Source organism: Muscardinus avellanarius (genome assembly GCF_963383645.1).
Source record: "Muscardinus avellanarius genome assembly, chromosome: 1".
NCBI lineage: Eukaryota > Metazoa > Chordata > Mammalia > Rodentia > Gliridae > Muscardinus > Muscardinus avellanarius.
In genome coordinates, this window is record NC_137786.1 from 103,849,065 (window position 1) to 103,874,807 (window position 25,743).

Genomic DNA, 25,743 nt, shown 5'->3' on the forward strand with positions numbered 1-25,743 from the left:
GTGGTCAGGAGGCCAGTACTCTCCCCACCTGGGGCCCTGGCCACCGAGCCCACGCTGGAGGGGTGGAGCGTGGGGGCCCTGGAATGGGCCCATCAGGGAGCTGGCCGGCGGCTGGGGAAGGGGTGGCCGGCGGTCAGAGGGGGCTCACAGGTAGATCTCGCGCTTGGCCGTCTGGGCGGATGCCGGTGTGGCTGCGGGTGGAAAGTCCGAGGTCTGGGTCAGGGGGATTTCCTCCAAGGTGGCCGAGTCCTTGCAGGAGTCATGGCTACTGTGGGAGAAGGCACTGTAGGAGGGCAGGAGGCGCACGGGGGCCGTTTTGGTGTTCCGGTCTTCCGGGGGGCTGGGGCTGCCGGCGCCCGCAGGCTCCTGCCCTCCTCGGTCCTGGTAAGGCACGAAGGTGGAGAGTTTGAGGGCGCTGCTCTTGGTCCGGCGGCTGGGAGATGACTGGCCAGGCATCCAGCACGTGTCGGAGTGGCCAAACTCGCTGCACTCCCGCGTACATGTGCCCGTCATGGCAACATCAGGCAAAGGGCGGAGGTCTGAAGGAGAGAGCAGAGAGGAGAGTCAGCCCGGCAGCCTCGAAAAGCTCTGCACCATGGTCTCCTCCTGGCTTCTACACCCTCCTGACAGGGTGCAGCTCCTCCTGCCCACTGAGCTCAAATAGGCACGCCCTCCTCCGGTCCCCCCAAGCCCACTGGGCGCCAAGCCTCTCTCTACCTCCTGAAACAGAAGTGTTCCTTCCAGCCCTCTCCTCACACGCCACCAAATCTGCCCTCAGACAAGTGCACAAACACAAATCATCTACACACTCCGTCATCCCTCTCCAGACAGGTGTTTTTTTTTTTTTTTGTATTGTATTGGAGACTGGACATAGGACATTCTACCTCTGAGTTATACCTTCAGCCCTATCTTATTTATTTTATTTTATTTTACATTTATTTATTTATTTATTTATTCATTCATTTATTTAATTTGTGGTACTGGGGACTGAAATCAGTTCACAGGGTGGATTCTATGGCCCCAGGCTTTAGGTAACATTTGCCTATCAGCAAAGCTGGGGATTCTACCTCTGAGCTACACCCCCAGCCCTATTTTTACATTTTGTTTTGAAACAGGATCTCACCACATTGTGGAGAGCCTCACCAGGTTGCCAAGGCAGGTCACAAACCTGTGATCCTCTTGTCTCCGCCTCCTAAGTACTGGGATTACAACAAGCGTCACCACGCCCGACTTTACTTTTTTTTTTTTTTTTATTTCTTTTCTTTTTGCAGTACTGGGGATGGAACCCAGAGACATTCTACCTCCGAGTGACATCCCCAGCCATGTATATATATATATTCTTTATTTTGAAACAGGGTCTCACTGAGTTGCAAAGAGGCTGTCCGAAAACCCGGATCCTCCTGTCTCAGCCTCCCAAATGCTGGGATTACAAGCGTGCGCCACCATGCCCAGCATTTACTTTTCATTTTACAGCAGGGTCTTGCCAAGTTGCTGGGGGTCTTGCTCTATTGCTAAGGCTGGTCTCAAACCTGCCATTCTCCTGTCTCAGCTTCTCAAGGCCTTCCAGACAGGTTTAAGCATGCAATTCTACCCTCAGATAAGGTTGAAGAAACCACACCCTCATCCTCATTTCAAGACACTACTGATTCACACACGCACACATATGTGTGCACAGATAGGCATGGACACACAAAGCAACTGCTAGGCCACTGCATCCTTAGACAAAGATGGGCACATCCCTTCTTTCCAAACCTCCTCATGCCTGACAAGCTTCCAGTTGTCCTGGAACCCCACCCCACTGCAGCACAGCCAGGCCTTGCTTTACAGCCAGGGGAAGGGGATGAGCTTCTCTGCAGGATGTTCACGCAAGCACACACAGTCACACACGCACCAGAACACTCATGCGGCCCCTGCCCACCTCGCTCCAGTCCCCTCACCAGCCACCACCCCTGGCCTTGCCCCGGCTCCCTGCCCAGAACACCCACGGGAACAGGAGTTGGCCGCCTGACATCAACAGTAGCCAGTGTGGTTGCTGGGCAGCGAGGATCTCCATGGAAATGGCTGGCCCATGAGCACTTCCTGTTATAGCTGCCCCTGTCCCGCCCTCACTCAGGGACAGCACCGGCAGTGACCCCCCTCTGGGACAACACTGAGCAGCACTGCTTGGGGCAGGGGCTCCCCTGACACCACCCACCCTGGCTTGGCCTCCTGCCAGTGCAAGGTGAAAGGGGACAGCTCTGTTGTTAACTCTCAAAGTGCCGAGGCTCTGCAGCTCAGGGCAGAGTTGGAGGACCCAGTGTGACATGCAGCACTGGGTGCACGGGGCTGGGTGCTGGGCCGAGTCCCACAGACCCCAGACCCCAGAGCAGTTCCCACATACCTGGCACTCCGCCTCAGGGCCTGCTCCGGCCAGCCGGCTCTGCGCGGGCACAAAAAGGACGAGATGGGCATGAGATCACACATGGAGGGGCAGGGGTGGGCAGAGGGCACTCTGAGACCTAGGGCCTGGGAGGTTAGACAGGGCCCTGGGACCAATGGGTCGGGGAGTGGGATTTTTCATCTTTTGGGGGAGACTTTGGGTCGAGGGAGGGAGTGAGACCCAAGGACAGCTCCAGGTTAGCGAGTCTTACCATCCCCTGGGCTAACTTATCCAGGTTCCCTCTCTGCACAGGCTGCTGTGGACGCCATCACACACACACATACCCACACACAGCTCTCACACACCCTGACAGCGCACCTCACCATCTATTCCCACGCTCACCTCCACACCAGCCAGATCTCCCTCCTTCCATCACCACCAACCACCCAGACGGGCCTTCCCTCCCAGGCCGCAACCAGACTTGCCCACTCATCTGCCCAGGGGGCCACCACAACAGCCTCATAGCACAGGGTCGGCTCTCTGGTCTTGGCCCTCCCACTCATCAGGGGGCCACCACCTGCCTTCCAAGGCTTCCTTGCCATTACCTGAGCCTCTGGCCACCCATTTCAGGCTCCCTTCCTGTTCCCATCTGCTCCCCAGGGCGGCAGTGTAAGGTAGTGTTGAATGCAAGGGCTCTCAACTCAGAGAAAGCCAGGTTCAAATCCCTCCTAGGTCTGTTGCTTCCTAGATACGTTTATTTGGGCAAGTGACGTATCCCCTTGGAGCCTCAGGTTCTTCCACCAAATAGTGGGCAAACTGAGTCCTCAGATGGGAGAGTGGTGGTGAGGAGGAAGAGAATATAAACCTGGAAGCACTCAGCTCCATGATTACCACTGAACGCACAATAACTCAATAAATGGAGGATATTTGTAAGGCCTTGTCAGCATCCTCAGGTGCCTGGGCCACGCCGACGCTCCTCACCATTCTCAGGGTGCTCCATCTCCCCTATGCTGCCGTCAGGGGTGGTGCGTTCATAGTGATCCTCAGGCAGGGCCAGGGGACCAAGTCGGGGCCCCGAGGATGACTTGCTGGATGGTGTCTCTGACTCCTCCAGGCCACTGTCGTAGTAACTGTGCTGGGATGGGTCCTGCAGCTCCTGGGCCTGGCTGGTGGCCGAGAAGGTAACACGGCGGTGAGGTAACTGCAGGGAGAGAGAGTGTCACTGATGGCTGGCCAGCCTGCTCCACGGAGCCCCAGCCCCAGCAAGCCCCACACTCAGGCCTCAGCAGCAACCAGGAAGAGACCCAGACCCTTAGCACAGTATAGACCCCAGAAAGCACAGGCTCCAGGAGAGGACTGCCCCTTAATTCTAGGACAGCTCCTAGTACAGCCAGGTTCACACAGTGTAAGTCCCAACACAGCACAGGCCCCAGTGTTATTCAGCCCCAGGCCACCACAGTAACCCTATCTTGCACAGACCACTTGTTATAGCAGCCTTTTAGTTCTAGCACAGCTTCCTAACAGGGGCACAGACTTCCCTTAGTCTCAGAACAGCCTCTGATAGAGTAGAGCCCAACACCAGAATAGCACATTACCAGCCAACTCTCCAAACACCAGCAGCACTGGCCTCCAACACCAGCATGACCTCCAACTTCTAGAACAGCTTCCTAAAAGTGGTAGGTTCCTAACTCCCCAAACAGCTTTCCAATACCAGAACAGTCCACTACTTTCCCAGCAGCAGCCTCCAGCCTCCAGCTCCTCACCTGGCTCACAGCTCTGAAACTTGCCCTTGCCTCCTTCTGAGTGGGATGCCAACCTCTTTGACCTGCTCCTCATCCCAGGTTTGAAGTGCCGAGACTCGGGCTCCCTGCTGAGTCCCCTCCCACCCAGCTCCACGTCACTCCAGAGAAGCCTGGGAGTGAAAGGGTAGGAGGGAAGGACAAGGGGGCACCTGATAACAAGCCAGGGCCCCTGGCTGGGGGAGCTGAACAATGGAAACTCCCTAGCCCTCCAGACAGAAACAGAATATGCCTGGAGAGGGCAGAGCCTGGCTGAGAATAGGAAAGCCGACTCCAATGGAGACTCCTTCTAGGAGGGCCCACAGCTTGGTGGAGCAGGACTGGTTGCTTAGACTGGGTACTGGGGTTGGAGGAGTGGAATAGAGACAGGCTGCTTCAGCCAGCAACCCCGTCTGCCTGCCATGGGTTAATGATCAGCCCAGGAACCTGGCAACCTTAGTCTGGCACTTGGCACAATCAGCCAGCCACCCAAACACCCACCTGGGACTGCCACTGGTTTTCCTGCCAGCCAGAAATTAGGAGTAGTGGAGGGCACAGACCCGGGGTCCCTGGAGGCCAGAAGTGGAAGCAACAAATCTCGGGCTCTGCTGATGAGTCTCTGGGCTCCTCCACCCCTCAAGCCTTTGGCAGTGCTTTGTCTGTACTCACTAGCCTTCAACAGGGTGAGGATGGCCAGGGGAGGTGCTCCCAGGTTTGCAGACCTACTCTCCTGGTCCTCCTGCCCCCAAGGTCCATTTTACTGTAGGCAGCTGGGGTGGGGAAGCTGCCAGGATAAGGAGATTCTCAGTGCTAATGGGGGGATGACATGGGAACTGCCTTCCTGCATCTTCATGAACCCATACTGTGATCCCAAACACTGACAAGTCTGGGTGATGAGAGATGAGTCCTCCCTGCACGTTTGGGGCTAGAAGGTGATAAGAGCACATTCCACTTGATTCCTAAGAGGGTTCTGGAAGTCACAGGGAAGTGTGGTTATTGGTGCTTCTCTTTTCAGTTCTCTTTCAAGACTTTGGTAAGAGCCGGACATGGTGGCGCACGCTTGTAATCCCAGCACTTGGGAGGCTGAGACAGGAGGATCGCACAGGTTCAAAGCTAGCCTTGGCTACTTAGTGAGGCTCTCAGCAACCTAGTGAGATATTTTATTGTTTCCAAATAAAATATAAAATAGATCTGGGAGTATAGCCTAGCCTGGAGATAGAAAAGCCCCTGGGTTCTATCCCCAGCACCACAAAAAAAAAAAAAAAAAAAAAAAAAAAGACTTTGGTGAGCAATACTTTCTCTCTGCAGAATCCATATGTGGTAAACAAGGGCTTCAGTCTTGCTTACCAGGCAAGTTATTTGGGCTTGCTTGCCTTTTTTCCCCCCCTTCCTTCGTCCTTTTCTTATTTGGTACTGAGGATTGAACCCAGGGGCACCCTATGTCCAAGTTACACCCTTAGCCCACCCCACCTTTTAAATTCTGAAACAGGGTTTTACTAAGTTGCTGAGGTTAACCTCGACCCTGGGATTCTCCTACCTCAGCCTCTCAAGTATTGGGTTTACAGGCATGTGCTGGCTTCCTTTCTAGTTTTTTTTCTTTCTTATTTTTTTTTTCCAGTACTGGAGATGGAACCCAGGGCATTCTACCTCCAAGCCACACCCCCTGTCATATATATATATATATATATATATATATATATATATACACACACACACACACACACATATATATATTTCTATATTTCTTTATTTTGAAATAGAGTTTCACTAAGTTGCCAAGACCCTCACTAAGTAGCTGAGGCTGGCTGTGGACCATGATCCTCCTGTCTCAGCCTCCCAAATGCTAGGATTACAAGCGTGCCCACGCCCAGCTCTAGTTTTTATTTTGAAACAGACCCTTGCTAAATTGCTAAGGCCAGCCTCAAATCTGTGATCCTCCTGTTTCAGCCTCCCAAGTACTAGGATTATATGCGTGTGCCACCACACATGGCTTCCTATGATTCTTTACTGTAAAATGGAGGGTTGGGTAATACTCAACACAATGTTCCTTGTAATTCTATGACTATCAAATCTTAAAAGCCTGGATGCAAAGTCTCTCTCAAACTCTAGTCCTTTTGTTTTAGGCACTTGCTGAAAAAAAAATTTTTTTTAACACTGGGGATTAAACCCAGGGGCATTCATTCTACCTCTGAGCTACACCCCAGCTCTATTTGTTTTTATTTTGAAACAGGGTCTCACTAAGTTGCGGAGTACCTCACTAAGTAGCTGAGGTTGGCCACAAACCTGAGATCCTCCTGTCTCAGCCTCCCAAGTACTGGAATTACAAGTGTACATTACCATGCCCGGTTTACTTGCTGAGTATTCTATCTGACCTCTCATATTCAATATGTTTAAAATAAGTTCTTTTTTTCAGTCAGCTTCCTCATGGGCACCATTATCCCCTCACCAATACTCAGAAGGCAGACATCTATGTGAGGATCCTGGGAGTTCTTCATTCAGTCCCCATCCCCACTCTATATCCAATTAGCCCTTGAATTCTGTGGGTTCTTCCTCCCTAAATTCAGCCAAATTGCCACCCTCTTAGTACAAGCCTTAAAGGCTTAATCTTGTATAGTTACCTCTCTCCCTTTTTAAGTAAACTATACATTCCAGTGAACTTTTTTTTCTGTGTTACAGGGTATTGAGCCCAGGGGCATTCTTCCTCTCAGCTACACCCTCAGCCCTTTTTAAAATTATTTCTTTTTGTGGTACTGGAGATGGAACCCAGGGGCATTCTACTCTGAGCTATACTCCCAGCCCTATTTTTTATTCTTTATTTTGAAACAAGGTTTCATTGAGTTGCAAAGGGCCTAAGTAGCTGAGGCTGTTCTAGAACTGTGATCCTCCTGTCTCAGCCTCCCAAATGCTGGGATTGAATCCAGGGGCATTCTACCTCAGAGCCATATCCCCTGCCTTATTTTTTATTCTTTATTTTGAAACAGGGTCTCACTAAGTTGCTGAGAGCCTAAGTAGCTGAGGCTGGCTGTGCACCTGTGATCCTCCTTTCTCAGCCCCCGCCCCCAAAGTACTGGGATTACAAAAGTGTGCCACTATACCCAACACCAATGAACTTTCTCAACTCAGTTCATCTGAAAAACTCCTGAGCTTTCAGGGAACTTTGGGCAAGACTATGTCCTCCACAACCTACAGTTCTTCCAATCTCAGCTCTCCCTGTACCTCCCACTCCAGCCAGGATACTCCCTGTTCTACCTTTTCCCTGCCTCCAGTATGGCCAAGCTCACTCCTGCTTCAGGAGTCTGCTCACACTCACGGGACCCTCCTGCCCAAATCCTGCTCATCACTGACAAGCTGGCTCAAGGTTCACATTCTCCTCCCAGAAGCTCCTCAAAGAAAGGGAGGGGACTATGGTCAAATAAATGTGGAAAACTAAAAAAGTTGTACAGGTTAGACAGGACCCCCTTTTGTGCAGCTTTGCAGAACTTTTTTTTTTTTTTTTTTTTTTTTAAGTACTGGGGATGGAACCCAGGGACATTCTACCTCCAAGTGACACCCCAGCCTTATTTCTTTTATTTCTTTATTTTGAAACAGGGTCTCACTGAGTTGCAAAGGGTCTCACTAAGTAGCTGAGGCTGGCTTTGAGCCTCCTGTCTCAGCCTCCCAAATGCTGGGATTATAAGCATGTGCCACCACACCTGGCTCATTTTGCAAAACTTTTAATGGGTTAATGTGATAGTGAACTTCTATCAAAACTAACTCAATCACAGAACCTCCTTTTTAAATAGCAGAATGGATAATGTCTGACTCTGGAAAATAGATTTCTCCATGATCTGTGTCTGAATTCCAACTCCAATACTAAGTAGTTTTCACTTTTGTAAAATGAGTAGTAAAATAACCTATATCACAAAGTATTTTAAGTACCCAATGAACTAGTTCACATAAAGTACCTACCATGGTGCCTTGCACCTAGTGAGGCCTCAAACAAGGAAGTGAGTACCAACAATAGAAGTAGTTTCATGGAGCAAGATGGGAAAAGGCCGTATGCCTTTCACTCATGCAAAACTCGTTTTGGTTATGGCTTGGGCAACTACGACCATTTTCAGCAGGGTCTCGTATCATACCAAGCACACAGTAGGAACTTTGCCTATGTGGGCTTTTGTTGTTGTTGATGGTGGTTGTTTTTTTTATTTTTGTGGTGCTGAGGACTAAACCCAGGGCGTTGCACATGCTAGACAAATGCTCTACCACAGTGAACCACATTCCCAGCCCGACTTCTGTGTTTTGATGATGACACAGGTGGTGTGGTTTGGCTGTCTTGGAACACTGGACAAACATATTTAGTGTGGTTCCAGGGATGGGTTGGATCAGAGCTGGAATAAAGAACAATCCCTTAGAACCTGGAAAGAAAAATAGGACGAAGGGGCTGAAGGAACAGGAGAAAGATGCAGAAGCTGCCAGGATAGAAACAGAAGAGAAATGAGGGGCCAGGAGTTGCTATGGGTCATCCTACAGATACTTAATTTGTCCAGAACTCGACCTCACTTCCCCATTTCTCCAGAAGTTTTACTGTGGGGGTACCTCCGGGCACTGGGGAGTCTGTGGATGGAATCAAGCAAGAAGGGAAAGAGCTGGCGCCTTGGACCTCCTGGGAGTGTCTCAAGCCTCTTCAGTCACTATGGAGATGGGCTGCCTCTGGCCTCAGAGACTCCCCCAGGACCTGAGGCCCCTCACCCACACTTTAGCCTCCTTTAGGCAGACCCAGGAGAGCAAGAAGTGAGAGATGGAGAGAGAGAGAGAGAGCCAGCAGCCCAGGCTGGCCAGGGCAAGGAGCTGAAAGAAGGGGAGGGAGGTGGCCTCAGGCAGGAGGCAGAGCAGGGATGCCTTAGCCTGTGAGCAGGGAGCCCTCAGAAGTGGAGGTGCAGAGCAGGTGGCAGCAAAGAGCTTGAGGAGTTCCTCGCCTCTCCCTGGGCCTTCCCTAGCTGCAGCCCAGGCCCTGATCATGACGTGGAGACACAGGGCAGGCCAGCTAATTGCCGGCTGTGGGGTGGTGTTGTGATGAAGAGGCTGGGAAAGGGACTGGAGGGAAGACTTGGCCCTGAGGGAGTGTGGCTGGCGTAATCAAGAGGTTCTCTGGCTTCACCTGGGGAGGCTGCACACCAGGCCACACAGGTGCTCTGGGCTCAGGTGTGTCAGGGGCTACTCAATTTGGGCACCCTGGAAACATTAAGTCTTGGACTATGGAGGCAGGGCAGGCCTTGAGTGCATCTCTACCTATTCTCACTCGGGGAAGGGTCACTCCTAGGGAGAAGGCCTCACGAGTATGGGGTGAGGCAATGGCTACCAGACAACTCTACTGGAAGGATGGTCAGGAAGGAGCTTTCCCTAAACATGGGTGTGGGGTGGGCAGGGAGATGGTGTGCTAAGGTAGGGTTGGAGCAGAGTAGGCAGGTCGATGATGTGGGAAGGGGTCAAGAGTAGGGATGGGGAAATTGAAGCAGGACCTGAGGACAAAGGACTGCTTCCAGTCTCTCTCACTTCTTCTCTCAGTTCCAGGAAAACAAGAAACCAAAACTCAAAAAATAGAGAACTTTATTGTCAGGGAAAAGTGTATGAGGGCTGGGGTAGGGGACGTGGGGCCCAGCCCCGGGAGCCTGGGTTTGAGGAAGAGGTTAATACACAGTATACATAGAAGGCACAAGTAGGGAGGTCCCCTCCCCGGCAGATTCCCCAGTGGGATGGCTCCTCACCAGGATCCCAGGTCTCCCTGTTCCCCCTGCAGAGAAGCACCTATGGATGTTCTCAGATAGAGACAAGGCTCACAATAGACTCCTGTCCATCCCCAGATCCCCCTCTGTCTTCAGACCCTTCTGATCACCTGCCCATCAGCCCCTCTCCACAAGACCCCAGCGGCTGGCCCATCATGCAGGGATCTGCCAAGTCCCAAGCCTCTCCCCAGTGGAAAGGGGCAGGCAAGACTGCAGAACACACCCTCCCTCAGCTTCCGTTCAGTCTAACCCCCATGTCTGGGTGAGGCGGAAGGGTCAGTACTAAAGCCTCAGGGTCCCACCTCCCACTATTGGCTCGGGCTGGCCCCCACACGGGCTAGAGAGTGTGGCAGGCACCACACACCTGCCGTCACTCCCACACCTCGGTCCAGATGGCCCCGTGGTAGGGGTGGGGTGGGGGCCGGGGTGTGCTGAGCCGAAAGGGCTGGCCTACCTGCTTGCTGGGGTATTTGGGGGGGTTGGTGCGGTAGCTGTAGTCGGAGTACTGCTCGGAGCCCGTGGACGTGGTGTCCCCGGTGCCCACAAATGTGTTTGCAGGCGGCAGGTCCTGCACCACCTGGTGCTTCTTGGAGGCCGAGGGTGACTGGGGCTGCAGCTGGATGGAAGGCAGTGGGGAGTTAGAGCGGTAGTGGCGGCCCAGGTCGGGGCTGCCTGGTGGGTAGTTGAGGGGCAGGTGGATGCGGGGACTGTCCCCAGGGGCATCGCTCATTAGGTTGAACTTGAGGGACTTCTGCAGCCCGGCCTCGTCTTCGTCCTCCACTGGCTTCACGGGCTTCGGGGACTTGCTCTTCTTGCCCTTGCTTTTGTTTCCCTTGGCAGCTTTGCCACTGGGCTTGGGGGCATACAGGTCCTTGGTCTCTTTCTTGCCAGCCTGGTAGCCACTCTTGGCCTCCCGCTGCCGGCAGTAGCGCACGAGCACTGCCAGCGCGATGAGCAAGGCCACGGCCACCACGCCGGCCACCACACCAAAGAGGATGTTGCCACGCTGCTTGGAGCGCTCGTATTCTGGATCCCCGGCAATGTCAATGTCCAGTGGTGTGTCCAGGCTGTGGCCCAGCAGGGTCTCCAGTTGTGTGCGGTTGGTTAGGGTCTCATTGACATAAAGGTGGACCAAGGCTGTGCCATAGCGTGGGGGCTTGCCGCGGTCGCTGACCTTCACCACCAGGCGGTGGAGCCCGTGGTGGCGCCGCTCAATCTCCTTCTCCAGGGTGATGGCACCCGAATGTGGCCCAATCTGGAAGAGTCCATAAGGGTTGCCACCAGCGATGCTGTAGATCAGCTCAGCATTGACACCAGAGTCAATGTCCTCGGCTGTCACCTGGCTGACGGTCTCCCCAAGACGTGTCTGGGGGGTCAGCAGGCGGTGGGAAGTGTTGGAGGGGGCAGTGATAAAGGGCGCGTTGTCATTCTCATCCAGCACGTTGATGGTGACGCCAACGTAGGCGGAGCGAGGTGGGACACCGCCATCCACCGCCTTCAGCTGGAAGGTGTAGGTACTCTGCTGCTCTCGATCGAAGCTCAGGCTCGACAGGATGGTGCCTGTGCCATTCTGGATAACAAAGTCACCATTGTCCTGCTCCACCGAGAGCTGCACCCGGGCATTCTCCCCCTTGTCCCCATCGATGACAGTCACCATGCCCACTGGACTCAGAGCCGGCATGTTCTCCATCACCGAGAAGTTGTAGCCACTCAGCATAAACTTGGGGTCATTGTCATTGCAGTCCAGCACGTTGACAAGGACGGTGGCTGTGCCCTGGAGGCTGGGGCTGCCCCGGTCAGCCGCCACCACCTTCAACTCATAGCTGTCTCTCTGTTCCCGGTCCAGGGATGTCTTCACCCGGATCTCTCCATTCTCAGGTGAGATGGTAAAGAGGCCCTGGGCAGCTGGCTCGGGCTCCAGGGAGTAAACCAGCTCCGCGTTAGAGCCGGAGTCTGCGTCACTGGCGGTGACCTCGGCCACCACCTCGCCAGGTTTGTTGTTTTCTGGGAAGGCGACCTCGGTGACGCTCTGGGTGAAGACAGGAGCATTGTCGTTGATGTCCACCACCTGCACCTTGAGCGAGTTGGTGCTAGAGAGTGGGGGGTTGCCTGAGTCCACAGCCACGATCTCGATGGTGTAGTCTTTGACCTTCTCGTAGTCGAGTGGGGTGGTGGTCTGCAGGAAGTATTTCTTCTTGCTGTCGCTGCCTGTCTCACTGGCTTGGCGGAGCTGGAAGGGGACATCCCCTGCCACCACACATGTGACGGCCGCGTTCTCTCCCTCGTCTCGGTCGGACACCTGCACCAGAGCCACAGCTGTCTCCTCTGCCACGTCCTCTGAGATGTTGGCCATCCCATCTTGGTGGGTCACCAGCCCTATGCCTCGGATCTCAATGGTGGGGGCATTGTCGTTCATATCCTTCACAGTCACGACCACCTGGGCACGGGCACTCTTGGGGTTGGCGCCTCGGTCCTTGGCAAGCACAGAGAAGCGCAAGGTGCTTAGGTCCTCACGGTCCACGGGGCCCTGAACCGTGATAAGTCCAGTGTTTCTGTCCAGTCGCAGAAGACGCCTCACGACTTCCGGCGCTTGGTGGAACGTATAGTCGATCTCTGCGTTGGCACCTTGATCTGAGTCATTGGCCTTGACCTACAGGGCAGGATGGAAAACCAGGGGAAACGAGGATGAGTTAGACCAGGGAAAGGAAGGTATGGGGTGCACGTGCTGCTAATGTCCACTCCAATGAGCATGGCAGACGCATAAATCCAACTTAGTGCCCTTTCCAGAAGCAGCACAGGTACAGCCTTTCCCCAATCCTGACTCCGACACACCTTACCAGCCTATGTTCCTTAAGTGCCCAGGTGCAGCCTGCAGATTCTCAACAGTGATGCAGGTCACCACTAGAGTCAAGACATAGCAAAATTAAACCCTGCCTCTCTTTCCTGTACTGGTCCCCCAAACGTGGGGATGAGGATCCAACTAGCAAACGGGCAAACCATTGTGGTCCAATTAAACTGGCCCGACCATCTGAAGGGGTGGGAAAGTGTGTGAGCAGTGGAGATGGTGCGTATACATCACATAGTGTTCAGCAGTATGCAGGCACACACGTGCATACATACAAGCGTGACTGTGAGATCTGTGTGTGATTTTGTGTGACTGTGAGAAGACGTGCTTGCACGTGTAGGCTGCACACATGAGTGGAGAACCACACGTCCACCTGGGGGCCGCAGGTGAGGGAATTTCTTCTGAAAGCAGCCAGGTAGGGATGTGGGTCAGAGGGAGCTCGCCAGGCTGGGCCCAGCCACTGTTCCGTCAAACTGGGGAAACCTGTTTCAGCAGTTCCTTCGACTGCTGGCTGGCACTGGCAAGGCACCAATGTGAGGAATCCGGCCTGAGCCTGCAGCCAGGAGGGAGGGGCTGGTGCAGGCCACAGAGCCTGCTGGTAGCGGGCTGGGCTCCCAGCATCAAACAATGAACCGTCTGTCCCTTGCAGTGGGCACACCCTCCCACGCCAACGCCGACGCGCACTGTGTCCAAGTCTACACAAACATGGGTGGTAATAGGGCAACAGGAACCAGGTGGGAATGGCCATGAGGTGCCAGTCATCAGGGTGAACCGTGAGGGCTGAAGTGAGGTCACAGGCAGATAGAGCGTGATGGTGGAGTGGGGTGGGGGATGGGTGTAACCTGCCAGTCTCTGGGGAACCAAACAGAAGTGTTGGGTTCAAGCCCCAGCTCTACCACTTCCCAAATCACTATGTGGCTTTGGGCCAATTATTTAACCTCCCCAAGCCTCAGTCTACAAATGTGTAAAATGGGGACCAATAACAGAATTTCTTTCACAGGACTGTGGTGGGGACTAGAGGCGATACTATGTGTAAAAATGCCAGCACTGTCTGGCATGTAGAAAGTGCTCCCTAAATGGCCTTCTCTCTTTTTGTCCATCTGTCCAGTCACCTTCCTGTCCGTCACCGAAATATCAACGCTAACTGCCGGGCAATGTGGCTAGTGGGTTCTCAAAACTCTATCCTCTCTCCTTCCCCTTGGGAAGAGAACTCCAATTACACCTGCCAGGGCTTTTTATTTTTATTATTTATTTATTATTATTATTATTATTTTTATTTTTGGTGGTACTGGGGTTCCTGGAAGCCCTTCTAGCTCCGGGCTGCACTCCCAGACCTATTCTTACATTTTTTTAAATTTGGAAACAGGGTCTCCTAAGCCAGCACGGGTGGCTGGCTTCGAACCTGCGCGATCCTCCTGTCTCCGCCTCCCAAGCGCTGGGATCACAAGCCTGCGCCACCACGCCCGGCTCCAGGGCTTTTTATACAGAGGAGACTTCTGGGCAGGGGTTCCCAGCTTCCCTGGTGTCTACTCACATCTGTGAGGGCCGAACCCTAACAATTTCTCCTGCCCTCATCCCATCCTGTCACTAACTGTATGGTTATGCGCCCCACTGTCTCCCTGTCTCCAGACTCGGCCTCTTATCTGCCTCTTGCCGTCTGTGTGTGACTAGGACGCCTGGCTTCTGTCTGTCTGCCTCTCCTTCCCCTTGCCTGTCCTCTCCCATCCTCTCTTCTGCTCTGTCGACCTCCCTGCCCCTTCTCCTTCTGTATCTCACCAGGAGGAGGTAAAGCTGCTACACACATAGGCTCTGAAGCCAGACTGTGGGATGTGGGCCACGGTGGGCTCTGAACCTATCAGCTGAGACATCAAGCAAGTTTCTTAATCTCTCTGGGCTCAGATTCCCATCTGGAAAATGGGGATAATGCTTACTTACCGTGTACTGTAAGAATTAAATGGTATCATACACATAGTACATTTAGAACAGTGCCTGGCACCTAGGCTATTATTATTCATCATCCTGACTGTCTCCCTTTTCTTTCTCAGTCTCTTGTCCAGATTCCAGTCCACCAGCCTCTAAAATAGATGGAAACTCCCTCCTACCCACTTTAGCCCCAGAACCTAGAATGAAGGTTTCCTAGGCTGGGTAATGGTGTCCAGCGCCCACCCCCCATCTCCCTCAGATCAAAGACAGAGGTATCTTCAGACCATGGGTAAGGAGAAAGGAGCTGGGCTGGCAGGAGGCCAGGGCCTAGATGACAGCGGGAGATACACCCACCTGTCTGTGAGGACGCTGTCTCTGCTGCCTCCCAGGCCCTGGCCCCACCAAGCTGCCCAGCCCCTGGGGCAGTTCCCATGGGTACTAAGAACTTACACAGAGCCAACCGATCCCCTCCACGGTGCCAAGCACCCCACACCCATCGGCACCCTGTGCCTAGGGGAAGCAGCAGGTGTGCAAACATCTCAGTGTGGCTTTTCAGAACTTGGAGAACCCACCTGGCTAAAATGACCTCATTTGATTTTGTCAGGAGCGGCGTGGTGAGGCTATGTCCCCAAGCTTCAGAAAAATCTCCTCTGACTAGAGGAGACCTGGCACTGTTTGGAAGATACATCTCATCTCTGCCGTAAAAAAAAGGGGACCCCCTTGTTCCACCTGAGCCCCCTGGCCAGGGAGAAGGTGCTCCTGAGACTTAAGAGGGACTTTTCACTCACAGAGGTCCTAACACGCATCTGCCTTGAGTGTGGGGCTCTGCTCAGTGCCATGTCACTGTCACCTTAGTAGCTTGATAGAGGAAAAGAATATCACCTGTTGGGGAGGTGCACGGGTGGGGAGGTCGCTGGCTAAGGCAGGAGACGGGGTCTCCACATAGCATTCTGGCATTTTCTCCTCTAAGGGAAAGAAACTCTCACCCAGTTGGGGTGGGCTCCCATTTGTAAAGGTGGGTCACCCTGACAGGGGGATGGAGGGGCTGCTCACCTGGATGACCGAATGGCCTATGGGACTATTCTCAGACAGCTCAGCCTCATAGGTGGGCTGCTCAAACTTGGGAGCGTTGTCATTGGTGTCGAGCACAGTGACGCGCAGCAGGGCGCTGCTGGCCCGCGGTGGGCTGCCGCCATCCTGAACCTTGATGGTGAGGTCGTAGGAGTCCCAGCGTTCGCGGTCCAGGTTGCCCATCACAATGAGCTGTGGCTGCTTCTCCTCCTGGTCCTCAGCCACCTGCAGCCCAAATAGCTCCTGAGCTTCAGGCCCGGCCTGGAGCTCATAGGATGCCACGCCATTGGGGCCAGCATCACGGTCTGAAGCCAACGGGATGGGGAAGAGCGAGCCGATGTTCGTGTTCTCGGGGATGGCCAGGGTGATGACCGGCGAGGCGAAGTTGGGCGTGTTGTCATTGATGTCCTGGACCTCGATCTGGCCCTCCAGCAGCCGGGGGCTGCCATTCTGCACAAGGTCTGTGATCGACACCTCAAACTCCAGGATGCAGGCATCACCGGGGAGCTGGTTCTGGCATTCACGGAGCCCCTCGCGGTCAATGGAGGTCTCGGTGGTGAAAATGTCACCCGTCTTGCCATCCACTCGGAGGTACGGGGCACCTACCTCTAGTTTGTACAGGTGGCCCACATCGGGAAAACCATAGTCGGCCGCGAGGCTTCCGATGAGGGTGTTGGGTGGCTGTTCCTCCGGCACCTTGTACACTACCTGAGTGGCGTGGCCTGTGGATGGAGCCAACAGAAGCAGCAGTGCCAGCAAGGGGGACAGCAGCAAACGCTGCCCTCCAGGGCCCGGGCTGGGCCTCAGAGGCCCCATTCTGGCAGGCTCTAGAATCAGGAGGGCTGCAAGGAGAAGAAACAGACAGAGGCCATCAGCCGCAACGAGGAAGCTGGCCCATGGGTGGCCCAGAGCCGGCCCATGACTCTTCCTCTCCTACCTACACTCTTCTCTCACAGAGAGAGTCAACCCCAGCCCAGAAACCCAGTTCCAGAACCCAGAGCCCAGAACCTCGAGTCTCACCCACGGCTGGGTGTAGCAGCTGTCTGTGCCTGGCCCAGCTGGAGGAGCCGGTAAGAGGCCTGGCAAGTCCAGAGCAGCTCCCGCCCATGGAACGCCCTTCTCCGCCTGCCTGCCGGTCCTCAGTCCTGGCGCGCCCGCCCTCCTCCTTCCTTCTTTCCCTCCCTGCTCTCTGCTCTCTGCTTTGCCCAACACCTCTTTCTCACCAGCATCCTGCCTTAGTCACCCATGGTAATTACCCTGATACTGAGATACAGAGAGCACAAGTAGAAGGGTTAGACTTTGGGCACCCCCCACTATCTCTTTCCCCATAGAGATAGTAGGAAAGAGACACAGATACCCCTAGACCCAGGCCCTGTAGTCATTACTGCTCACTCAGCAGCCACTCAGTTGGCTGGAGGCAGAGGGAAAGATGTCTCTTTTCTCTTTTCTGAGTGTATGTGTATGAGGAATGATACCCCAACATGCCTTTTCCTGACAATAATTACCCCTAGTGCATAGGGCCCCCCACGCCCATGAGGGGCCATCTTGCACTAGACAGCACTCAAGGTTTGTGAAAATGGCTAAGGTTAGCCGGGTATGGTGGTGCATGCTTGTAATCCTAGTACTTAGGAGGCTGAGACCAGAGGATCACAGGATTGAAGACAATCTCGGCAAGTAGTGAGACTCAATCTAGTGAGACTCTTTTGAAATAAAAATTTAAAATATCAGGCTGGGGATGTAGCTTGGTGGTGAAATGCCCCTGGGTTCTATTTCTAGCACAAGAAAGAAAGAAAGAAAGAAAGAAAGAAAGAAAGAAAGAAAGAAAGAAAGAAAGAAAGAGGGAGGAAGGAAGGAAGGAAATGGCTAGCATGTAGGAGGTGTTAGTTCTCCCCCACAAACATGTGCCTCAGAGCACGTGTGCACATGCACACATGCACACACACACAAATAGGCCCTTGGCTCCTCTCCTATCTGCTGACAGGTCAAGGTTGGGGTCAGGACTGTGATCAGGGATGACTGGACCTCAAATTAGCATAGGAAGCTGCCCTGGCCTGTCCTTAGCAATGGGTGCCCAGCAGGTTTAACTGGGGTAGAGCTAGCTTCGATGACACCACCAGACTTTCCCAGCCTTTTCCTCACCCCCCGCACCACCTCTGGTCTCTGGGTGATCAATCATCTGGCTCCTGTTTGACCCCTATCCCTTCAAACATCTGGCTTATACTGCATACGTGGTGTTCCCCTCTCTTACTGGGGTAGTCCCACATCACACCTGCTTTTCTCAGTCCAGCCTAAAAATTTCCAATTCGACCTCTGCGTGCTCTAGTCAACCATGAGCGTCGTCACCCTATCCCCTCAATAACCTTTCACCCATCTCCCTGTCCCACTTCAAGGCTGTCCATTTGCTGAACACAGCTAGACCTGCCAGGTGCCGTCCCAGTTGTGACCGCCCCTCCCCTGTAACAAGACCATGGCTAGCCCCTCTGCTACTCAAATCCAAAGTCTCTGGCCCAGCATTTTCTGAGAAAGGTTCAAGTTCAGTCTCCTTTCCCCAGTTCCTCTCAGAGTTCTCAAAAACACCTGCCCCACTGCCGGAATTCCCACTCCAGGCCTGCTACTGACCACACCCATCCCACTGAAGGCAGATTCTAGTCTCCCAGGAAGCCACCCCAGACCTTTCCAGCCCACAGGTGACCTCTGTTTCCTCCAATTCACAGCCACTTATTGTCTGTTCCAATCCCAAGGTCATGAATCATGGACTGCCTGGGACACCGCCTCACTGTGTTGTTCCATTCATGTGCAACGATTCTGGTTTTTTTGTTGTTGTTTTTGCGGTACTGGAGATAGAACCTAGGGGTATTCTACCTCTGAGTTACATCTCCAGCCCTATTTTTTATTCTTTATTTTTGAAATAGAGTCTCACTAAGTTGTAAAGGGACCCACTAAGTAGCTGAGGCTGTCCTTGAACCACGATTCTCCTGTCTCAGCCTCCCTAAAGTGTGCGGCACCACGCCCGGCTTATTCTGTTGTTTTCTGTCTAGGAAGATGAGAAGCATCGTGAAGGAAGGGGTAGGACTCTGTGCACTCACTCACCCCCCCAACCCCAAACAATGCAGCTCTGCAAAGTCAGGCGAATGGCAGGTACTCATTTATACATCCAACAGATGGCTACTGGGCACTTACAAGGTGCCAGACTCTGTCCTGGGCACCAGGACACAGCAATAAAGACTGGCCCTTCTGCCATGACGGTTGTTCCAGCTCAATGACTATGTGCCAATTTTGTTGGGCTGCCTCTCTGTACCCATTTGGCATATGTAAGGCAGCAAAACGGAAAAGATCAAGGACTATGGCACTAGCCAGTCAGAGGCAAACCCCAACTGCCTACTTCCTGGCTGCATGACCTGGAGCAAATGATTTAGAGCCTCAGCTTCCTTATCTGTAAAACAGGGTTATTACCTACTTCCTAGGGTGTTTGAGATAACATAGGCTAAATGCCTAACACAATGTGGGTTCTCAACAAATGGTCCCTCAAAGCACTTAGCCCAGTTGTACTTATGACCTATTTGGAAAATTTGCTAATACCTGTCTTCCTTGTAAGACAGTGGGTAGAGTGGAAGAGCCTCTACTTTGTTTACTCCTACATTCTCAGGGCCCGGCACACAGTTGCCACTCAGTAAATAGTTCTTGAGTGTCAGGAGTGGTGGCGCACACTTGTAATCCCCGCGGAGACAGGAGGATCGCACAGGTTCAAAGCCAGCCTCAGCTACTTAGTAGGGCTCTCAGCAGCTTAGTGAAACCCTGTTTCCAAATAAAATATAAAATAGGTCTGAGACTACAGCCCGGAGGTGGGAAGCCCCTGGGTTCCATCCCCAGCACCACCACCACCACCACACACACACACACACACACACACACACACACACACACAGTTCTTGAGTGACCGGTTATTTCCGCTGTCCAGGCTTAGCCCATTCAGACGCTTGCTGTGCAGTCACTGGTTTACTTCCCAAGTCCTCTATTCCACTGGAACTCACCAGGTAAAGAGTGAGCCTTCTCCATTTAGGGTATAGCACAGACTCTCAGCAAATGCTTACTGGATGTACAGAATCCTTACACAAGTCAAACAGTTTACCTCCTCTGAGGAGCCTTTCCCAAGCACAGGCCCCTCCCGGCAGTTCCAGGAGTGAGGCCATTATTAGACTATTGGCAGGAGAAATTTATCTGATGCCCCATTTGGACCCACCCGTTAGCCACCTTCCCTCTACCTGCACAGCCCTCTGAATGGAGGGCTCATCTTATCAGTTCAAGCCCCAACCCAAACACACATGATGCCTGGGGTCACTGTGCACCCCTGTTTTCTGGGTAAGTGTTGGCAGGGTATGGGGTTGGATGGGGGCACCCAGGGGATTTACCCATAGGTTGGCAGAGATGCAACATTGAGCAGTGACTGCTTGTCTCTACTCCTTTTTCGATGAAGATAGTTAAACTTTCGGGGTCACATTCCCCTTTAAAAATTTAACAAAAACTTAACTGGGCCTAGCGGCACACACTTGTAATCACAGTACTTGGGAGGCTGAGACAGGATGACAGCACTTCATGGCCAGCCTCAGCTACTTAGTGGGGCCCTCCACACTTGTTGAAACCCCTGTTTCAAAATAAGAATAAAAATAATAGGGTTTTGTATGTAGCTCAGAATCAGAATGGCCCTGGGTTCAAGCCCCAGTACAAAAAAAAAAAAGAATTTTACAAAAATGATTATGCAGTTTTTTTCCCCCCCAGTAAAGTGTGCTCATGAATTCTGGGTACAAATTTAGGGGTATATGGTTTGAGAGAACCACTAAATCAAATTCAGGGTGGCTTTGATTTGTGTTTGTTTCAAGAGTTACAGCTTCCCCCCTCCAGGGTCACAAACTGAGATTCTAACCCCTCAGAACTGTGAGCAGCAACACCCCTCTCTTACCCTTAGGAGATTCCTTACTCCAGTTAGCAGAGACAAAGTCTACAAGGATTAGGTATTTAGCTTCCCAGTTGGAATAAGGAGAACCACAGGGTAAAACACACCACAAAGAAGGCAAGTGTGTGGGGGAAGGAGGGGTCCTGAGATATTCAGGAGTGTGAGAAAATGTCAGGCGTGGTGGTGTATGCTTGTAATCCTAGCACTTGGGAGGCTGAGACAGGAGGATTGCAGGTTACAACACAGCCAGCCTCAGCAACTAGTGAGACTCTCATCAACCTAGGGAGACCCCTGTTTCAAAGTAAAAATAAAACACGACTTGGAGGGAGAAGGCCCTGGGTTCCGTCCCCAGTGCCAAAAAAAAAAAAAAAAAAAGGCTAGAGGGAGGTTTGCCCAGACTGGACTTGGGCCCTGGAAAAACCTGGAAATTTCCTTCAAAATAAGGATTATCTGACCCCACCCTCAGGAATTTTGATTGGAAGGTGAGACTTGGAGAAACCCCCAGGACAATTGTGATGTAAAGGTTAGAGTCAGACAGAAAACAACTTTTAGATATGCCGGGTCCACTGATTTAAGGCAGCCTGAGCACTTGGGGCGTAGCTAGGTGGTTGGGCACCCACACAGCCTGCACAAGGACCTGGGTTCAGTCCCCAGAAAGAGCCGGAGTCCCTGCAAATCATCCCCTTACACCCTCATCACCCATCACCACCATCCTCCCAGCAAACACTGAAGCTTTCCCAAGGCACCGCTAGCATTTTACATACATGATCTCATTCCCATGTTACACACGATCAGACTGAAACTCCAAGTACATTAACTGAGCCAGCTGTGGTGGTGCACACCTGTGATCCCAGTACCTGCGAGGCTGAGACAGGAGGGTCACAGGTTTGAGGACAGCCTCAGCAAGTAGTTAGACTCTCATCAACCTAATAAGACCCTGTTTCACAATAAAATAAAATAGGGCCGGGGGTATAGCTCAGAGGTAGAATGCCCCTGGGTTCAATCCCCAGCACCACACACACAAAAAAACCTTAATCGTCTTAGGTTACGGCGTTAGTGTGAGGAAGAGCCAGGATGTGAGTACTAGAGTGCCTCTTTGCATCCCAGAATCTGGAGGAAATGTTGGATTCAGGAATCACCAGAAATCACTGAGGCTGGAATATGATGTTTGTTATGTTATCCCCCCCCACACACACACACACACATGCACCAACCCTGGCTGCCAACCTGGCCTGGCCACCAAGAGAGAAAGGGAAAGAGAAGGACAGGCTTCCAGGATGGAACCCGGGCCTCCCAGGCTGTTGCAGTTTACCCAGAGGCCCACAGAGACTTCGTCATGTGGTCAGGAAGGGCAGGAGCAGCAGTAAAGTGGCCCTTCCTCATCCCTGCCCCACTGTTTCTGAACTTTGTCCCCAGCACTTGGTATCAGGAGTCATTAGGCAGGAACCTTTGAAGTGGTTAGTGCCTTATCTGTTCTTACCAAGCAAAGTGCCTCACCTCCACCCAGTGACAGGGGTGCCCAGGAGCCTAAGAAGCCAGAGGTAAAGCAAGGGTTTGCACAGAAACCCATCTCCCTACATTATGAGGAGCAGAAGCAAAAGAACCACCAGGAGTGTAGAGGCGAGGGAAACCTAAATTTCAACACCTGGGGAGGTAAGAGGAACAGAAGTCAGGGTTCACCAGGAACCCTCATTTCCAGATCACCTAGCAGACCAAGGTCCACTTTTGCTGACTGCTGTGAGCAGACAGCTATCAGTGTCCCAGTGACCAGGTCAGCTCTGATCTCCCTCTCACCCCAGCACTATTAAGCAACAGTCACTGCCGCCTCCTCTGAGCCACAAAACACCAGTGGATGAGGGGACGGCTGTAAATGGAGGGTAAGCAAGCAGGGCTGCATGGGGTGGGGCTGATCAGAGGCCTCCTACAGGGAGCATGTGCAGCCCTCAGCTCCTCTCCCCTCTCCTCCACAACCCTCTATTAGCCTCTGCAGGCTTCCAGGCACCTGCACTCTTAAGCCAGATTGTTGAGTTCAAACCATCACTCCTCCACTTCCTTGCAGTGTTGATCTTAGCTGAGCAAATTCACTTCCCTGAATCTGTTTCCACACTATGAAATGAAAATAATAAATCCTGCCTCTTGGAGTTATTTGGGAGGATTAAAATGAGATCGGATGCATCCATGGTTTATTATACTGGAAGGGACAGGTATTTTTTAAAAGTCTTCCAACCCCAGAAATAAAGCAGTTTATCTCCAGCATTTGGCACATAGTAGGTGCTCTTTGGCTCAACGAATAATTGAACCAATCTCTCGCCATCTGGCAGGTCCTACGGAGGCAGACAGGTATGTACCTTTCCACTGCATCTTCACCACCCACCATGGGCCCTGGCAGACAGAAGATGCTTAATGCGTTGTTTAACAGAATCACTCTCTGCAGCACCAACTATCCTCACTCGTGGCAGGGCAGTCCCCACCCCATGTCAGAAAGGCCTCCGCCTTCCCCAAGCCCCCTCTCTCAGCCTTGATTCTCTTAGCTGCCCCCACCTCGGTAGGTCCCTTCCTGGCCTGTCCACCCCATTCTTCCCAGCACAGTTCACCTGTTCATATCTCTGCAGAAGTAGCCAAGGAGCAAACCCTCTACTAGCAGGACACCCGAGCAGCTAGACATCCCTTTCTTATGCTCTTTCAGGAATTGAAGATGGGGGGAGGAGGGGGTAAGGAGGAAAACCAAATGCGAGGAGACCAGAACAGAACCCAGGCCTGCTCCTTACCACGCAGCTTCTGGTGGTCTCTGGAGGCCTCCTCTAATGCCTCTCCCCTGGAGTCTACCCATGGCCTAGTCTACTTGCTATTACAATTTTCCACCCCCTCTCTCCCCCACGTAAAAAAAAAAAAAAAAAAAAAAGTACCCCCCACATCCACATCCACACACGCAGACCTCTGGGTTTGTCACAACACCTTCTGGGAGGCCCCAGAGCAGGTGTGGGGAGGCGCCTGCGTCTTCCGGCACCAAGTCCCGGGCTCTGCTCCGGCAGCCCCGTCCTCACCGCCTCGGTCGGCCGGCGCTCCCTACACAGCCAGCTCGCGAGCGGCTCTTCCCGCAGGCAGCTGAGCATGAGCGCGGTGGGGGACCCGGCCGCTCCTAGGGTTCGGGTGGCCCCACCCCCACCGCAGCGGCGCCTGGCTTCCCGGAGCCCCAGGCGAGGCTGGACCTGCGCGGCGCGGCGCAGGGAGAACGCGCCCAGGCCCGCCGGCCACTCGCGCCCCCCGCCCCCGGGGCCGCAGCGGGGAATCCCTCCTCCACCGCAGCTCCGGCCTCCGCCGAGGGTCCCCCGCACGCGGGCGCCGGAGCTGGCCGCGGGAGGGGGCGGGGAGGAAGCCGGCGCCGGAATCACAAAGCCGCGAGCCGGGCCGGGCGGGGATAGTCTCGTAAAACCGACCCTCCCGTGGCCGGTGAAAAGAGGGTCCCTGCCCCGCACTCAGTCCTCAATGACCTCAGCATCATCCCAGTCTTTCCTGACAGAAGGAACCGTCGCCGACTACTGCTGGGGAAACTGAGGCCAGAAGTCTGAACTACGGGAGAGCAGCGGGGCTGCGAGTCCCTCTCGCCCATCGATTCTGCTACCACACTTGCCACGAGCTCGCTTCTGGCCTCGGGTCCTTGCCCCGGCACACGCTCAGGTGTGAGGCCGACCGGGGTGGGTGTGCGGGACTCAGGTGCCTCGGAGAACTCAGTTAAATGGCCGGGAACGGGTCGCAAACACCGCCCCAGGCTTGCACGCTCTGCTAAGGGCCGTAAGGGCCTCGGAGCCCCAGGAAGGCGGTATGGCGCGGCTTGCCAGGTCCAGCTCGTTCCCGGAATACCCTGCCGGTGGGGCACCGGTGTAGGGGTGGAGGAGGCGCCGGCCGCGAAGCCGGTCCAGCGGGCCCCAGGGCTGGGGCTGTGCAGACATTTACAGCAGCAATGTCGCGATTAAGGTGATGGGGTGCTAGCGCCGGCCCGCTTCTCCCGATGGAATCCGGCCTCCGGCAGGAGAGGGGCAGAGCGGGTTTGTGTATTCTCCGCAGGGTGTAACGTGACACCGTTGGTGTAAGATGTGTGACACTCAGTGTTAAGATGTGTGAAGCCGTGGGTTCTGTGTTTGTGACCGCGGGGCGCTGAGGTGGGTGCCTCCTACCTTGTTAGATGTGTGGCATCGAGGCGTGTGCTGGGCCACTGGGACGTGTGTTTCCTATGTGTGGCCAAGGAGTGGGCAGCAGACTGTGTTCGGGTGTGTTCCTTGAAGGACTAAGCTTTGAGTTGTCTGGTGAACTGTGGCCCTGTGCTCGTGCAGGAGGGCACGGGCTGTGTTTGTGTGTCTACCGGTGGTGTTGCTGCGGTCTGTGCGTCCCTGCTGCCGATCGCAGCGCTGAAGCAGATTCTGGGCTGGCGACGGTGCCCAGTGGGCGCTGGTGTGCGGGAGGTATGTGCGTGTGCACATATGTATGGATGTATGTATGCGTGTGTGTATGTCGGTGGTACTGGCCCCTCCAGGTGCCCGCGGCAAGCTGGAAGCGCCCGAGTGAGCCGAGCCAGTCGCCCAACAAGTGTGTGTGTGTGTGTGTGTGTGTGTGTGTGTGTGTGTACGTGCGCGCGCTGTGGATAAGATTCTCTGCTTGCTTCGTCCTCGGGGAGCCCCCCACCAGCCTGAGGGCCGCGCGCTTCTCCAAAACCATCCCCATCCCGCGCGCTCCTGGAGTCGTACCCCGGCCGCTCCGGGGCGCGCCGGGTGCGCGGCGAGGGGGCCGGGGTCCCGCTCTGCACCCCTCCTCGGCCCCTCCCGCGGACCTGGAGGCCGAGTGCCCGGGCCGCCACCCCGCTCGGCGCCCCAGCTGCCCCACCTCCGTCCCCGCGCGCCGAGCCCCGAGCCCCGAGCCCCGGCCCCCGGCCCCCGGCCCCGCTCGGCGGGGCGCCCCTCCCTCGGCTCCGCCGGCCATGGCCGCTCGAGGCCCCGGGCCGCCGCCGCCGGATCCTTACCCGCCTCGGGGCAGCCCCGGCCCCCGGCCCCGCTGTCCAT

At 54.1% G+C, this 25,743-nt stretch overlaps 1 protein-coding gene across 1 annotated transcript; it reads right to left on the bottom strand.

The window, feature by feature from the left end:
- Nucleotides 1-144: 144 nt before the first annotated feature.
- Nucleotides 145-25,743, bottom strand: PCDH1 (protocadherin 1; the record flags this gene model as incomplete). The annotated part of the gene is made up of 5 exons (XM_080714874.1): nucleotides 145-539; nucleotides 3,341-3,560; nucleotides 10,354-12,549; nucleotides 15,721-16,580; nucleotides 25,704-25,743. The coding sequence occupies 5 exons, from the start codon at nucleotides 25,741-25,743 to the stop codon at nucleotides 145-147; spliced, it is 3,711 nt and encodes a 1,236-aa protein (XP_080571000.1).